At 36.0% G+C, this 17366-nt stretch overlaps 1 protein-coding gene and 1 non-coding gene across 7 annotated transcripts in view; one reads left to right on the forward strand and one right to left on the reverse strand.

Annotated features, from left to right (window-relative positions):
- The window catches only part of HIPK1 (homeodomain interacting protein kinase 1), a 49742-nt gene that overhangs the window by 19870 nt on the left and 12506 nt on the right, over positions 1–17366 (reverse strand). For 4 of the 6 annotated variants that reach the window (XM_025872464.2, XM_025872463.2, XM_025872462.2 and 1 more), the window contains exons 3-7: positions 9940–10063; positions 2624–2743; positions 1732–1818; positions 660–844; positions 186–348 (exon numbers count right to left, since the gene is read on the reverse strand). In XM_025872464.2, the coding sequence (XP_025728249.1) occupies positions 186–348; positions 660–844; positions 1732–1818; positions 2624–2743; positions 9940–10063 (679 nt within the window). Of the gene's footprint in view, positions 1–185; positions 349–659; positions 845–1731; positions 1819–2623; positions 2744–9939; positions 10064–11533; positions 11634–17366 lie in introns of those variants that run through there. The other 2 variants (XM_025872465.2, XM_073896112.1) reach the window with 2 other exon arrangements.
- LOC112824696 (U6 spliceosomal RNA) lies at positions 3641–3748 on the forward strand. The gene has a single exon (XR_003208499.1). It is a non-coding gene; the product is annotated as a U6 spliceosomal RNA (small nuclear RNA).

The following is a 17366-nucleotide window of genomic DNA, read 5'->3' on the forward strand; positions in this document are numbered from 1 at the left end:
TAGTTTTTGGCAGCACATGACTGGTAGGTATCATCAGTCCACCTGGTCTTCCATCACTTCTGCTATGCAGGAAATTCGTAAGAACCAACACGATCACCAAAGCAAAAACTGGTTTACCTCAAACTGCACTCTTACTAGTTTCTACCCCTCTTAGGTTTGAGTTTCCAAAATCATTTACTGAATACCTGATTGTGCACTGTATTAAGCTGGTTGCTGAAGCTCATGGTTAGATTTGTGCTTGTATTTGGGGCAACGTGAGTAGTGAAGGGGCTCTTGATCTGACTCACTGTATCATACATGTGAACCCTCCGCTTGCAGATCTCCATGTTCTGAAAACAGGACTTAACACTGAAAAAAGAGATTAAAGATTCAGTAAAATGAATGCTGAGATTTAAACAGACAACAAAAAACTCAAGATGAATATGAATCAACATTTTTCCCCAAGTATATTTAGATAAAATGAATCCAGTTTTTATAACCATAAAGAGAAAAAGCATACATCTTATATTTAATCTCATGATTTTTTCAATGAGAAAGGAAAGCATCAGTGAGCCAAATATGAAAGTACCAAGGCTGCTGCTCATGCGACTGTTCTGTTTAGCTGTAACATGGTAACAACACCGGACCACATCATGGCAAATGCCCCAGACCATACTCACTGATTGCTATGTGGAAAATCCAGAAGGTGGGTCATTGTCACAAACTGATGGTTAAGAGTTTTCAGAGGAGTAATTCTCTTATCTGCATCGATTGTTAGCATTTTTTTTAACAAATCAATATATTCTCTTCGATCCGCCTTCTCTGCCAACATATCCGTTCCCTCCAAGTCTGTGGACATATTCACCTTCCAAGGAAAATTCAGAAATATTATACTTCATGACTTAACCTTTAATGTTGATACTAGGCATATGAATAATAGATAGATAACAGATCTCAAGAGAAAAACCTGAGGAAATTCTTTTTATTACAGAAAAATCATTTTTACAAGTGGAAACTCTTCTTATGCTGTCTAAATAAAATCTTCAATTTGGTAGAGTGTGTTGGTAGAATAAAGCTGAATGAGTCTTTTCATTCAAAATTTGGATGAACAAGTGAAAGCAATTATTATTACTTAAATATAAAAATTTCTATTGTTGAAAAGATTAAATGACATAATAAGTATAGCATTTAAGCAGAGTTTGGAACACAATATGCACTCAATTAATGTTAGCTCTTAAGTATTTATTTAGCAGAGAAAACGGACAGTAAAGAAATCTTCAAAATAATATTTCAGGGGCGCCTGGGTGGCTCAGTTGGTTAAGCGACTGCCTTCGGCTCAGGTCATGATCCTGGAGTCCCGGGATCGAGTCCCGCATCGGGCTCCCTGCTCAGCGGGGAGTCTGCTTCTCCCTCTGCCCCTCTTCCCTCTCATGCTCGCTATCTCTCATTCTCTCTCTCTCAAATAAATAAATAAAATCTTAAAAAAAAAATAATATTTCAAAATACTGACAGACAAAAAGACCAGTTAAGCAAAAGCAAGGGAGAAACACAAAATTCTAAAAGTATCCTTGGTTAGTATTCAAATGTTCTTTTAATACATGGCAGAATACTAATGAACTTTTATCTCTAAAAAATGAAAACATATTAGAAGATAACAGATTGAATCTATTTTTAATATAACTAATCAATGGAAATGTGTCTCTGATTAAGAGATATATAAATATCAGGCTTCCTGAAACCTTCTATACTCACCTGAGCCATGTCATCTAAACAATTAAAAATGTACTTTCGAGCTTCTTTTGATTTGATTCCAGTCTCCAATTCATGTTCTTCTGGTGTCTATAAAATACAGATTTAAAAAAAAAATTCCATCTGTATGTTATTTTCACGTTTTGTTCTAAATTAGAGCCAAAAATACAAAAAAACAAGTGTTGTCACCTTACCAATCAGAGATGGCAAACATGAAAGTAATTTACAACCAGAAAATCTTCTGGTGGATGGTCGGGACCTGGATATCTGACCACCCTTTTAATAGTGCTAAATTAAATGTGGAAACAGTGATGTAGCACAGTTCCTGAAGGATGTCATGTAAGAGGGGATATTACCATTTTTCTCTTAAAGCTACTTTCAAATGAAATGATATTTCAAATGCTAACTATTAAACAGGTTCAGGAGCAGAGATTCACAAGGTTACTCAAATTAGAGATCTCTCAAGTTAAAGGAGTAGGCTCAGAAGAAAAAGCAGGCATTTGTTTCATGAAAATATACAGGCCTTAACATGGGGAGTTAGAAACTTATGTTGTTTTCTCATATTTATTGAGAATTCTCTAAAAAACAGTCATATAGCTAAGTTACTCTAGTTCTTCCTGTGACTTAATGGTGAGCACTATTTTCCACACCCCCTTCTCAGCTGCTGGTTCAAATATACAAAATAACCTCAGACAACTGAATGGTGTTTAGTTTATTTTTTTAGCAAAGGATCATGTCAAAGGGGTACAATTAAATAATTTTTCCAAGTACTTCTTCCTGCAAACATACACTGCCACCACCACCACCCCCTTTCCCTCTTTTACCTCAAGAATTTAATAACTAAAAAGTTGGGAGTGAAAGTACAGGAATGGGTAGTATAGTAGGGGAGACAGACCTTAAGCCTCCACAGCGGATACCCCAAATTAGGATCTCTGTTGAAAAACCTGGTTGTTTTTGTCCCAGCACTGAGAAGATATTCGGCGGGCAGGCCTTGTGTTTGTGAAATGTAACGAATCTGAAACATCAAAACCATTAAAACATTGATTTGGAGTGGAAAGGGGAAATATTAAAATATTAATATTTTATTATTAAATATTAAAAACATTAAAAACTTTTACCCTAAGATATTATTAGTTCCAGCCAAATCAATACAAATGAAATTTATCTATAAATACATATAAATGCTAACCCACTCACAGGTAATTCCCAAATATTTATTCAGCTACTTCCATGTTACTGTATCTGTTATTTACAAGGAAAACTCAGTTTTGAAAACTTTGTGTGTAACCATTTTTGCTTCTTTGTAGACCTCTGATACAAAGTTCAGAGAACTTCGGGAGATTTTTAGGACAGAACAGAGTAATTTCCAACAAACTATCTCATGGATCACCAAGGATTTTTCTGTTTCACTTGCTGATACATTATCAAATTTAAAAGATCAGGAAAACATTTTTATAAGCTTCTTTCTTGCCTGGTTACTCTAGCTCCTTACTCTAAATTGCCATAGAGCTTTTCTCTCATACCATGAAATTAAATACTTAATTTAGTTTCTCTACCCCTGCACCACTAGGGGGCAGGCTCTGTGTTAATTCAATCAACATTTACTGAATTCCTACAATGAACCAAGCTAGCAGTTCTCAAAGTCTGGTCTAGGGACCCTTAGGGGTCCCCAAGATCCTTTCAGGGAGTCCACAAAGCAAAAACTTTTTATTTTTTAACTACTACTCAGAAGTTATCTGCCTTTTTCATTCCCTTATGGGTATACAGTAGAGATTTCCAGAGAGGATATGTGATGATGATGTCATTGCTCTGATGGCTAATGAAACACGTGCTTGTATATAGTTGTATATAGTTTTTAAAAATTTCCCAGTTTTATTAAGTTCAAGGTTTGCTTCCACAATTCCAATGATCCGTGCTCACTTCGGCAGCACATATACTAAAATTGGAACGATACAGAGAAGATTAGCATGGCCCCTGCACAAGGATGACACACAATTCTAATGATCCAAGAAAGCAAAAGAAGAGGTGATTTGCTTTTCTCTCCACTACTGAGAGTGATACAAGAGGCAATTTTTTTTTACCACCTCTTCCATATTTGAATGGCTGTACTTAAGATGAAATTAGAGAGAAACTTGTAAGCCAGGAAATAAATCTTACTTCCTACCTCTCCCCCTAAAAACTTCAGTTTTGATGTCTTTTTTTTTAAGTTACACTTTTTATTTTATTTTTTTTAAGATTTTATTTATTTACTTACTTATTTGAGAGGGAGAGTATGTGTATAAGCCGCAGTAGGGGCAGAGGGCGAGGGGGAGAGAGGAGAGAGAGAATCTCAAGCTGACTCAGTGCTAAGTGTGGAGCCTGAAGCAGGGCTCGATCTCATGACCCTGAGATGATGACCTGAGCCAAAATCAAGAGTACCATGCTTAAATGACAGCCACCCAGGTGTGCCCAGTTTTAATTTCTAATGCAGTATATACTAATAGATATAAGCTATACAAACAGAGCTCTTTGGGATCCTCACTGATTTTTTAACAGTGTAAAGCAGAGGTCAGCAAACTATGGCCTGTAGGCCAAATCTGGCCTGCTATCATGAGACAATTTCAGATAACAGCAGGATATTACTCTTGAATCTGTGGGAGCTACATAACGGAAGCCAATACAGCATGAACAAAAGAGAAAAAAAATGTAGATAAGAACTTTTTTTTTTTTAAAGATTTTATTTATTTATTTGAGAGAGAGAGAATGAGAGATAGAGAGCACGAGAGGGAGGAGGGTCAGAAGGAGAAACAGACTCCCCGCTGAGCAGGGAGCCCGATGCGGGACTCGATCCCGGGACTCCAGGATCATGACCTGAGCCGAAGGCAGTTGCTTAACCAACTGAGCCACCCAGGCGCCCCGATAAGAACATTTTTAATGTGAACTTCTTTTGTGTACAAAAATGGTGAAATATTTCTTAAAATCCAGAATAAAATTTGTGCAATAAAATACTAACCAGACATTTAAAACAATAGAGTAGAGGGGCACCTAGGTGGCTCAGTTAGGCATCTGACTCTTGATTTCGGCTCAGGTCGTGACCTCAGCGTCTTGAGATTAAGTCCCAGGTTGGGACTAGATGCACTAGGCATGGAGACTGCTTAAGATTCTCTCTCCCTATCCCTCTGCCCCTCCCCACCCTGTTTGCTCACACGTGCACACTCACACTCTCAAAATAAGTAAAATAAAGTGACAAAATAGAAGTATAGTTAATGACACATAAAGATATTTCACAATATACTAAGTAGAAAAGCAGATTACAAATTAAATAATCTCACTTTTAAAAAAATTACATTTCACTGATCCTAAGAGGCACATTTTTTCACACTAACATCTTTGAAATCAAGATATGTCCTACAACTGATAACTACATGGTTTAATTGGCAGCATCCTTTCTTACAGGTACAGAAAAATGGTGTATCTTTCAATCAATAGTGTCTTAAATATGACAAAATACAGTATATATCCTCCTCTATATCCCTAAGTTTATCATGTGGAATAGAACTATATATAGCACACATATTCATTCATTCTTTTAGTAAGTACTTATTGAGCCAGGCACTGGTGTTTTAAAAATAGACATGGTTCCTGCTCTCATAAACCTTGCAGTCAAGTGAGGAAGACAGACACTGAATATTCAAACTGAATTGGCATTCTGAAAAAAAGAAATAGGCTTTTATAAAAATACATAGCAAAGGAACCCGAGCTAGACTGGGGACTGGTAAGGGAAAGCTCCTTGAGAAAGTAACACTTGAGCTAATAAATGAGTAGGCACTGACTAGATGAAATGAATGGGTGGTACAGAAGCATTCCAAACTATGAGAACAGTATGTACAAGGGGCCTTTGCTGGAAGGAAGCATATTCTTAACCAGTGCTGAAATGATGCCAATGTGCTAGAGCATGAAAAGCAAGAAGAAATGGTGTAAGATCAATCTGGAGAGGGGGAGAAAAAGGGAAAGGACAACCTATGTAGGGACTCAGTGGCCATATTAAAAATTTAGCCCTTCATTCTAAAAGTATTAAAAAACCACTGAAAAGCAAGTAAGTAGCATGATCAAATTTGTGTTTTGTAAAAATTGTAAAAGAGCTGGAGATCTCGATATTATATAATTATTATATATTATGTATATAATTTATATATTATATATAAAAGTATTACATAATTATTTACTTAGTATCTGTTTCCCATCACCAAACTATAGTTTCCATGACGGTAAGTACAATGTTTTATGCAGCACTGTATCCCCAGCTCTTGATCTTGGGGTCATGAATTCAAGCCCTACAGTGGACACAGAGATTACTTAATAAAAAAGTAAATAAAAGAACCTTAAAAAAAGAAGAAAGAAAACTACTATAAAAAGAGCTCAAAAGGGTTGCAGAATAAAAGATCAATTACAAAACTCATTGTATTTCTATACATTATCAATGAACAATCTGAAAATAAAATTAAGAAAATAATTCCATTCACCACAGCATCAAAAAATAGAATACTTAGAAATGAATTTAATAAGAGAAATGTAAAACCTGTACTCTGAAAATTACAAAATGTTGCTAAAGAGAAAACCTAAAAAATTTGGTCACATTTATGGGATTGGAAGACAATATTCAATGCACTCAACTATTTAAACAAAACAACCAGTAATTATTTTGCAGAAAATTAAAAAAAAAAAAAACCCACCCTAAAAATCATATGGAATCTTAAGGGTCCTTGAATAGCCAAAACAATCTTGAAAAAGACCAAAGAGGACTCACACTTCCTGGTTTCAAAACTAACCATAACGCTACAGTAATCAAAACAGTGGGATACTTGCATAAAGATAGATATATAAATCAATGGAACAGAATTTACAGTCCACAAATAAATCACTGTATTTATGGTCAATTGATTTTTGATAAGGATGCTAAGAAAGGTAGGGAAAGAACGGTCTTAGAGCAAATGGTGTTGGAAAAACTGAATATCCGCATGCAAAATAATGAAATTGAACCCTTGCTTTATTCTATGTAGAAAAATCAACTTAAAATGGCTCAAAGACCTAACTGCAAGAGATAAAACTATAAAAATCTTAGAAGAAAACATAGGAGAAATGCTTCATGACTTCGGATTTGGTAATAATTTCTTGCATATGATACCACAAGTATAAGAAACAAAAGGAAAAACAAACAAATTGGACTTCATCAAAATTAAAAACTTTTGTGCAAACAATGCTATCAACACAGTGAAAAGGCAACCCCAAGGAATGCGAGAAAGTTTTTGCAAATTATGTACCTAATAAGGGATTAATAACCAGAATGTATAAACTCCTGTAACTCAACAACAAACAACCCAATTCAAAAATGGGCAATGGACTTGAACAGACTTCTCTAAAGACTGACTGACTTGTTTTGCAGGGGGGGGGTAGATTCATGTGTGCAGGGGGGAGGGGGAGAGGGAAAGGGAGAATCTTAAGCAGATTTCCCACTGAGCACAGAACCCGACTCGGGCTTGATCTCAGGACTTCAAGATCATGATCTGAGCCAAAATCAAGAGTCGGACACTCAACCGACTGAGCCACCCAGGCACCCCTTGAGTAGACTTTTCTAAAGAAGATATACAGATATCCAGTAAGCACATAAAACAATGCCCAACATCACTAATTGTTAGAGGACTGGAAATCAAAATCACAATGAGATTATCACTTCACATCCATAAGGATGGCGGCTATGTTTTAAAAAAAGAAGAAAAGTAAAAAAGAAAATAACTAATGTTGGCAAGGATGTAGAGAAATTGCAACTCTTATGTATTGCTGGTAGGAATGTAAAACAGTGTGACCGCTGTGAAAAAGTTTGTTTAAACATAAAATCACCATATGACCCAGCAATTCTACCTCTAGCTGTATACCCCCAAAAATTGAAAACAGGAACTTAAACACTTGTATGCCAATGTTCATAGCACCATTTTTCACAATAGCCAAAAGATAACTCAGTGTCCATCAACACGAATGGACAAACAAAATGTGGTATACATATATACAATGGAACATTATTCAGCCATAAAAAGTAATGACGTTCTGATATAGGTTACAGCATGGATGAGAAACATGCTAAGTAAAAGAAGCCCATCACAGAAAACCATACATTATTTTTTTTTTAAGATTTTATTTATTTATTTGACAGAAAGTGAGAGCAGGAGAGCACGAGCAGTGGAAGAGGCAGAGGGAGAGGGAGAAGCAGCCCCCCTGCCGAGCAGGGAACCCGATGCGGGGCTCCATCCCAGGACCCTGGGATCATGACCTGAGCCAAAGGCAGACGCTTAACGACTGAGCCACCCAGTTGCCCCAAAAACCACACATTGTATGTGATAAATATGATAAACTACAATAGGCAAATCTATAGAGAGAGAAAGTAGATTAGTGGTTGCCAGGGGTGGGGGAAGTCGGGGCTGGGGAGAATGGGCACTGACTGCTAATGAGGTACAGGGTTTCATTACAGAGAGATGAACATGTTTTAAAACTGACCATGGTGATGGTTTACAGCCCTGTGAACATACTAAAAATCATGGAGTTGTACACTTTAAATGGCTGAATTGTATGGTATATGAATTATATCTCAATATAAGTTGTTTTAAAGAAACTTGACTATAAGAACAGAGATCCTGCAACAGAAATCTTTGTGTATAACCAGAGATGCACCAAGATAACCTATCCCCAATCCTGCTCTACAACAGCAGTATCCTATTTATTCAGCATGGGAAAAACGATTTCCTCCTACCACCCACAGTTTCACATCTATGTACTAGGCAAAATTCTCTCAAAACTATCAGATCATTTATTTTAAAAAACCCCAGTTGTACCTTAGCTTCTAAACCTAATTTCATTTGTTTCCACTTCCTAGGGAAATTTACAATACCAATCTGTTTACAAAGGTTGAAGGTTGGCCTAGGAATGGCACTTGGGGGCCTGTAACTGCTCAGAGCAAGGTTTCTTAATTAGGGATCCATGAATCCCCTAAATTTGTACTCAGAATACTGTACATCAATTTTTCTGAAAAGATCCATACCCCTCTTTCATCAGATTCTCAAAAGGGTCTATGACCCAAAAAGGAGAATCAGTGGCTTAGTTCAACCAACTGTGTTTTTGCATCATTTAATCTCCCTCACACTTTTTTGTCACTGTAAAATAAGAAAGCTGGCTTCTCTCTCATGAGGTAGAAGAAAGGCTAAATTACAAAGCTCAAGGTGACCAGTTACTTATCACATGAGCAACTCATGTTTTGTTTCAATCAAAGACATGCCCAAAGAGTCAAATTTTTGGAAGGTGGATCTAAAATGGATCAAGGAATCAAAATTCTAAGTTGAATAGGGGAAAATACTGTTTACTCTTTTTTCCTTTTAATAATTCCAGATAACCATTTATTTCTTTAAAAACAAAAAACAAAATATCCTCATGTACCTACTATGTGTCAGACATAATGTCAGGAGCTGAGGATACACTAGTGGAATCAAACAGTCTATGCCCTTAAAGAGATTACAGCATAGTGATTAGAACCATTTTTTTTTTTTTTAAGAACAAGAAATAAGAATTCACAATTTATGTCCATGGCAAAACCTTTTCCCTCAGGACCAGCTCCTTGGGAAACTGTAGCATATCCTGTAAAGCTTCTCTGTTTTGAGACATAGATCATCTTCTATACAATACTTCTCAACTCATATGATTTCCCTCCTAAATCCTATTTTACAGAAACCCAGTATACATCACAGCTTCCAGGGCCCAATGTGTTTCAGTATGCAGAGAGTAACTTATTTCAGTGTATGTCGTGTATAAGAGGAAGTAACAGTTCTGAATGAGACAAAGTTCACTCTTAAAATTCCAACTCCTCATCCTTCTTTACTTTCGTATCTTAAAAACTCACAAGACACATTTGTTAACCAAAGCCAGTCTCTAATAAATCATGACAGATCTGGAAAAGTACCAATCTAAGGTAATATGAAATAAAAACCTTTTTAAATTGTTAAATTGCAAACATAATATCAGACTAAGAAACAAGTAGAGAAAATTCTAGTCTTTAAAAAAAATCCTTTCTAATTGGACTACTTTTTCCCTAATATCTAAATACTTCACTAGTAAGTACTTCTCTTCCTCTAGAATCTATTTCACTAGTAAATACTTGCATTCTATTTCCATCCCAATAAATACTCTTACCTGATCATATTCTGAAGCACCAGGGTAAAGAGGCCATCCCAGGAACAGCTCAGCTATCACACAGCCCAATGACCACATATCAATAGCTTCACAAAATGGTAATCCAAGAATAATTTCAGGGGCTCTAGCAAAAACAAAAATATCAAATTAAAAAACAAACGTTATTCAGGAAAATTAACTATTGTCTAAATCCTATTTTAGTATTAGCTCAAGGTACATACTGATTAAAGAAACTGAAAACTATCTTTGATATAAAATCCATCATTTGGGGCCATATGTGTTTTGGAATTGAAAATTTTTTTCAATTTCAGAAAGGTATCACCATGCATAAAACTACATATTGCATAGTAATCCCGATGGAGTTTAGGGAAGCACCCCATAATCAGACACATTAATATTTCCACAACGAAACAAATGAACGGTTATACTATTGGCTAAATACTTTAAATAGCCTTACACTGGTTCAAGATAGATTTTGCCAATAAATGAGCTTACACCAAACTCAGAAAAAGTTCTTTAATTTTGAAATCTGAATTTTGAAATCACAGATAAGGGATCACAAATTTATTTTTATTCTTAGCACCTTTTTAATTATAGAAAAATCAATTAAATGACCTGATCAATAAGTACCCCTTGGTAACAGAAATGCCTTCCTAGAGATACAGTGGTCGAAAGCACTATAGAAATATTCACTTCCATTAATGTTCCAAGTGAGAAACCTAACCCTAGGGGGCCTTAAAGAGAAGACTAAGATAATACCACAAACTTAAAGCTATATTATATATATATATATGTACATATATATATATATATAAAAACATATCCAAGGTAAAATTATTATCCCCACTTATAGAGGCAACTGAGGTAAACAGAGTAAGTAATTTGCCCAAAATCACAGTTAATAAGTTGAAGGGTTAGAATTTGAACCCTGGCAATCTGGTCCCAGAGTTGTACCATACTGTCTCCAAATAAGTAGAAGTTGTATATATCCACCTATATAAATCTATTTGGCATGGTGGTACATGGCATTTTTCAAACCATGACTAAAATTATGAGCTAAATGGGTTTAAAAGGGGGAAGATAAATAATAATAGGCATTACTAATATCGATAATAATAAAAGATGACATTTATATAGTGCTTACTCTGTGCCACGCACTGTTCTAAGTTCTTTACAAATGTGGTCACTTACCACTTACAACAATCCTACGGAAGTAGATATTACTGCTAAGTCATCAATTCTTTTTTTTTTTTTAAGTAGACTCCATGCCCTGCATGGAGCCCAGTGCAGGGCTCGAACTCACAACCCTGAGATCAAGACCTGAGCTGAGATCAAGAGTCGGACGCTTAACCGACTGAGCCACCCAGGCACCCCAAGTCATCACTTCTAAGATGCATGGTTGTTTTTTTTCATATTTTAACATCTCTAAAATCAAGAAGATTCTTGCAAATGATGATGTAATTTTTTAGCTTAATGGCAGTGATTTTACTTTCTTATTGGTACATAAATGTTTCATCTTCTAATCAATGGTATCTTAGCTGCTATGTAATAAAGTATCCCTTCCATTTTACAGATGAGAAGTTAAGTAACTTACCCAAGGCCACACAATTACTGAATGATGGAGCGCAAGCAATCTGGATCTAAGGGCTGAGCTCGTAAACATTTTATCATCATCTCCAGACAATTTCCTTCCTTCTTACAAGTCACAGAATTGGAATCTGTAAGGGCACACCAGATCCAGACCCCTCGGCAGACTTCTCTTCACAAGGAGCCCTCTAATGGGCTGTCCCCCCTCGTGGAGTGCCTAGGTTTGTCCAACTTCGATGTATTATGTGCACACTGTTGCTCTGGGACAGGTAGGATTGAGTAGGGACTGTATAAAGATTTTTCTCTAAATAAGAATATCCTCCCCCAAGTAATTTTCTAAGTAAGTAGCCCTTAGAAAATAAGGTAAATTAGAGGACTTTATAGGATCTAAAGGCTTTCCTGGTCCTAGTACAGAAATAGCAGAAGAATGATCCAGGCCTGCTGAGACTTTCACTATTTGACAGCTATCAGTGGAAGGACTAATATTACCAATTTTTATACTAATTGATGTGAACTGTGGTTTTGTTAGCCAAAGAAACAAACTTCAAAAGGGATATTCCTGTTGCAGGTGGCTAGAGCCACATATTACTGATGGAGTTTCAGAGTTTAATTAAATCCCAACCACTGCAGCATGTTTTTAAGATGGCACAAGTTTAAGAGCATTAATAAACTAGAGCATAAGAGTATCCAGAAACATAAAAGCTTTTCTAAAATTGAAAAGGGACAAAATTTTTACTTTCAGTGAGCAGAATCATTAATTTCCAAGTTCATGACAGTGCCAAAAATAGCTGGCAGGGAGAGTGCAAATGGCTTTGTGCCAAAATAAAAACTGGGCTTAGAACATTCCTAAGCATCAACTGAAGAGCAACAGATTGATTTTGCCATTCCCACTATACCAGGAAGACATTTTAAAATCCAAAGGTAGGTCACAGGGAGGGGCAGGCCACCCAATAATTTACTTCTTTAAAAAGGTAGCAATGATATGTGATAATTGTTAGGCTTCCAAAGCTTAAAGTTTCAGAGAAATTAAGAAAAACACTAATTCCAGCCCCCAAGCCCCATTAGACAAAAAAAAAAAAAAAAAAAAAAAAAACCCTAAAGACTGGCTGGAACCAGTTTTTCCATTTGGTCTCACTCTGCTTCTGGAGTAACAAAAGCAGATAAGGATTTCCAGCAAAAACGCACTTAAAACAGTAACTCTACTACATCTACCATACAAAAAGGTATCAAAGGAGGAAAAAAAAACAATGAAAGTAAAAATAAAATAAGGTTGCTCAGTCTATTGAGGGCTTTTCACTATCATTAGAAACTAGAAATGCTGACTGACCTAAACTCTCAGAAGCAAAAAGACTGAGGTTATTTTCTTTTACTGAACAGAACAGAACATTTAAAGCAGGTTCATCTCTAAAGACTGAATGTTTTAAACTCTGAATTCAGAATATAATTCTTGGTACTATCTTCATTATTATATCATCTTTCCCCTTGGCCTCCATTATTTCTCAATCCCTCAATATAAACTCTCAACACTAAAATTCTGCTTCTACTTCATCTGTATAGGAGGCTGAGGGAGGTTAATTACTCTTCTAGGTCCCTTTCCAGCTTTGACATTCTAACTGGACATTTAAAAAAGATGACCTACAGAAGCACAGGGAAGAGGGGGAAAAACAAACTGGCAGTATTCACTTTTGTAGGAAAATGGCATTAATTGTACTTTGGACATAGTGGGCCCCCTCTTTGAAAATACATCCCAACCTTAATGAACAAATACTAAACAGGCTCTAATGACTACAACCAGGTAGCAGAAATAGCTATCCTTGCCTTTTGATTTTCCAACTTCAAATCTCTTTAAACTAAACAATTCCTCCAATGTCATAAAGCATTATTTCATTAGAACGTGGAACAAGCTGCAGTTAGAATCACTTAACAGCACAAATTAATCTCTGCTCAATGTCATGAACACTCTTCTTTCTTCCTGTCCATCTCAGAGGCATCAAACTTACCAGATCAGAGATGTTACATAAAGCCTAACTTCCTGCATCTGTGGCTTAGGTGAAACTATAGTATGTTTATTTGTCTAGGATAAACTGAAAATATGCTTTCCTTCTCTAGCCCTTGTCCTTCCATACATAACAAATATAGTGTTCTTAACTTTAATAAAGCCAGCTAGTTTGTTCAGAATGGAAAAGCACTGAGCTTGTAAGCATGGCAAACCCTTGTGCCTAAACTCAAACCCCAAAGACAGCAACTTCTTTGGAAGTAGTCTACATCTACATTTATGGTGGCCAGGAAATAAAGTATATTTTTTCCACTGCCTAAGGCATTTAGCCATGCCCATAGCCAACAGAGACAGTATGGTGGCAAAAATTTATGTCAACTGATAATATTTTGGCATGTTATCAAGAGGATGAAGCAATGTAAACTAAAAAGGAAGGTAAGGGGAAGTCTGGCTTTCACAGATGTTTTCTGAAAGACACCAGGGTGAGGACTTAACAGACTCTAAAAGCAACACAAAGAGGACCACTGTGGATAAAACTAATGGTAAAGAAGGAATGCCTGAGCTGCTATTCCATTGGCCTGAGGTTCATTATCAAGTATTACTGTGACACAAGAGAATACTCATGTTAAATCCTAAATGAAAAAAAAATCCTAAATGTAGTCAAGCCCTGGACATTGAACTTCAGTATGCATAGTAATTACTCAGTAATACGCAGGAAGAACTCCTGTTTTTAAGGGGTAAACGGAGCTCCATTCACAATTACTCCTCTAGTCAAGAACTAAATGCAATGGATTTGCAGGATGATTTAAATGCAATGGATTTGCAGGATGATTTGTTGAAGAGTAATTACCAATGGACTTAAAAATCTGTAAATCTTATTTCCTATAAAAACAAAACATAATTGAATTACTCAAATGACATCTTAAATTAAATCAAAAGGATAGGGTGCCTGGGTAGCTCAGTCAGTTAAGCGTCTGCCTTTGGTTTAGGTCATGATCTCAGTGTCCTGGGATCAAGCCCCATGCCGGGCTCTCTGCTGAGCAGGGAGTTTGCTTCTCCCTCTCACTCTCCCTATGTGCTCTCCCTCTCTCTCAAATAAATAAAATCTTAAAAAAAAAAAAAATGAATCAAGGGGCGCCTGGGTGGCTCAGTCAGTTAAGCATCTGCCTTCGTCCTGGGATCAAGCCCCACACTGGGCTTCCTGCTCAGCAGGGAGTCTGCTTCTCTCTCTCCCCGCTACTCATGCTCTCTCTCTCTCTCAAATAAATTAAAAAAAAAAAAAAACTTAAAAAAAATACATCAAAAGGATAGGGAAAGGGAAAGGGGCAAAGATCAGCAACCTAACACTGAAAATTATTCAAATGAATTACTTATTAGAGATAGCTAAGCAGCCAGAACTATTTACCCCCCAAATCTCCTTTACCCTTTAAGAGAAAATTCCATCAAAATTATTTCACAAAATAATTGTTATTTCTATCGCTTTTTCAATCTTAACATTGCTTCCGTTACCACAAGACAAGGCAAATAGTTAAAGAACACCTGCAGGCACTGACTAGAGAAGAGATCAAGAAGCAAGAGCGGATCAGCCTCCACACCCCTCAGCAGTGCCCTCCCTCCTACCTCCCCAATGCTCCAAACGAGATGCAGAACTGAGCTCTTAAGTGCACCTGTAGAGTGTTTCTGTATATATACCTGAGTGGGTGGTGGTGGGATTGCTCAAAGGAGAATACTAAAAGAAAAACTAATTGGAACCTAAATCTTCCAAGTTGTGAATAACTAAATGGAGGTAAGATTCTCAAAATTAGCCAAACTGCCTAGAGCAGCATGAAACGAGAAACCAAGGCTATAGGAATCTCTTTATTCCATCTCACTCAAGTAAGAAATAATCAGAATTTTACAAAACTATAAAAGGAAAAGATAAAAATAGAGAAGAGTGGATTGGAAGACGTAATGTTGAGAAGATGTCATTACTACCTAAAATGATTTACAGATTGAGTGCAATCCCTTCAAAAACCAATGTTTTTTACAGAAATAAAAAATCAATCCTAAAATTCATACAGAATCTCAAGGGACTCTAAATAGCCAAAACAATCTTGAAAGAGAATAAAGCTAGAATCTCACACTTCTTGATTTTAAAACTTACTACCAAGCTACAAGTAATCAAGACAGTGTGGTACTGGCATAAAGACAGACATATAGACCAATGGAATAGAAGACAGAGCCAAGAAATAAACCCTTGTATTTGTGGTCAATGAATTATGACAATGTCAAGACCTTTCAACAGAGAAAAGATAGTCTTTTAAGCAAATGGTTCTAGGAAAACAATATCCACAGGCAAATGAATGAAACTGGACTGCTACCTTACACCATATATAAAAATTAACTTAAAAATAGACCAAAGATCCAAATACAAGAGCTATCTATGTCTATATTTCTTATGTTCTTTTAAATAAGAGCTAAAAACTATAGAACTCTTATAAGAAAGCAAAGCAGAAAAAGTTTCATGACATTGGTTTGACAATGATTTCTTACATGTTAACACCAAAAGCAAAAGCAACAAAAAAAAACACTGAATTTCATTAAAATTCAAAACTTTTGTGCAAATACCATTGACAAAGCGAAAAGGCAACCCCATGGAATTAAAGATATATTTGCAAATCATCTATCTGCAGAGGGATTAATACCTAGAATATATAAAGAACTCTTACAACGCCACAAAAAAACAATCCAATTCAAAAATGGACAAAAGATTTGAACAGACATTTCTCCAAAGATACACAGATGTCTAACAAATGAAAAGATGTTCAACATCACTAATCATTAGCAAAATGCAAATAAAACCCCATGAATACCATTTCACACACAGAAGGATGGCTATTGTCCCCCCAACCTCAAAAAAACAAAAACAAGTGTTGATGAGAAGATGGAGAAACTGGAATCCTCGTGCACTGCTAGTGGAAAACAATTTGGTGGTTCCTCAAAAAGTTAAACATAGAATTACCATATGATCCAGCAATTCCACTTTTAGCTATATACCCAAAAGAACTGAAAACAGGGACTTAAACTCTTGAACACTAATGTTCTCTGCAGCATTATTCATAATAGCCAAAAATGTGGAAACCCAAGGGAACGGATAAACAAAATGTAGCACATACATGCACTGGAATATTATTTAGTCATGAAAAGGAATGAAATTCTGATACATTTTACACTATGGATTAATCTTGAAAACATTATGCTAAGTGAAATAAGCCAGACACAAAGGGACAAATATTGCATAATTCCACTTAGGCGCAGTATCTAGAATAGGCAAATTCATAGCAACACAAAGTCAAACAGAAGTTACCAGGCGTAGGGGGAAAGGTAGAGTTATTGCTTAATGGTTACAGAGCTTCTGTTTTGGGTGATGAAAAAAATTTAGAAACAGTGGCGATGGTTATACAACACTGTGAATGTACTTAATGACACTGAATGGTACATTTAAAAATGGTTAAAATGGTAAACTTCATGTTAGGCAGATTTTACACAATTAGAAAAAATACGTAGATGGCATATTATGTGAGCCTTGTACAGGTTAAAATATCCTTCTATTATTTTCACACATAATATAAAATTCTAAGCTCAAACTTTCTATTTACTCAAAATTTAAGAGAGGCTTTTGACAGATTAGACATATCTCCTGATAAACACGTACTGTGGATTACCTATTTTTTTGTTTATTGTTTCACTTCTTGATTGGGTGAGTGGACAATTTGTATTTAATGATCATTAAAATTAAGTATCAGATTCCTTAAAATTAGTAACTAGACAAGTAAATAAATGAGGTATTGAACAATAAAAGCTC

The sequence above is a fragment of the Callorhinus ursinus genome, unplaced genomic scaffold, assembly GCF_003265705.2.
Source record: "Callorhinus ursinus isolate GAN/ISIS: 27379988/994484 unplaced genomic scaffold, GSC_fseal_2.0 scaffold9, whole genome shotgun sequence".
NCBI lineage: Eukaryota > Metazoa > Chordata > Mammalia > Carnivora > Otariidae > Callorhinus > Callorhinus ursinus.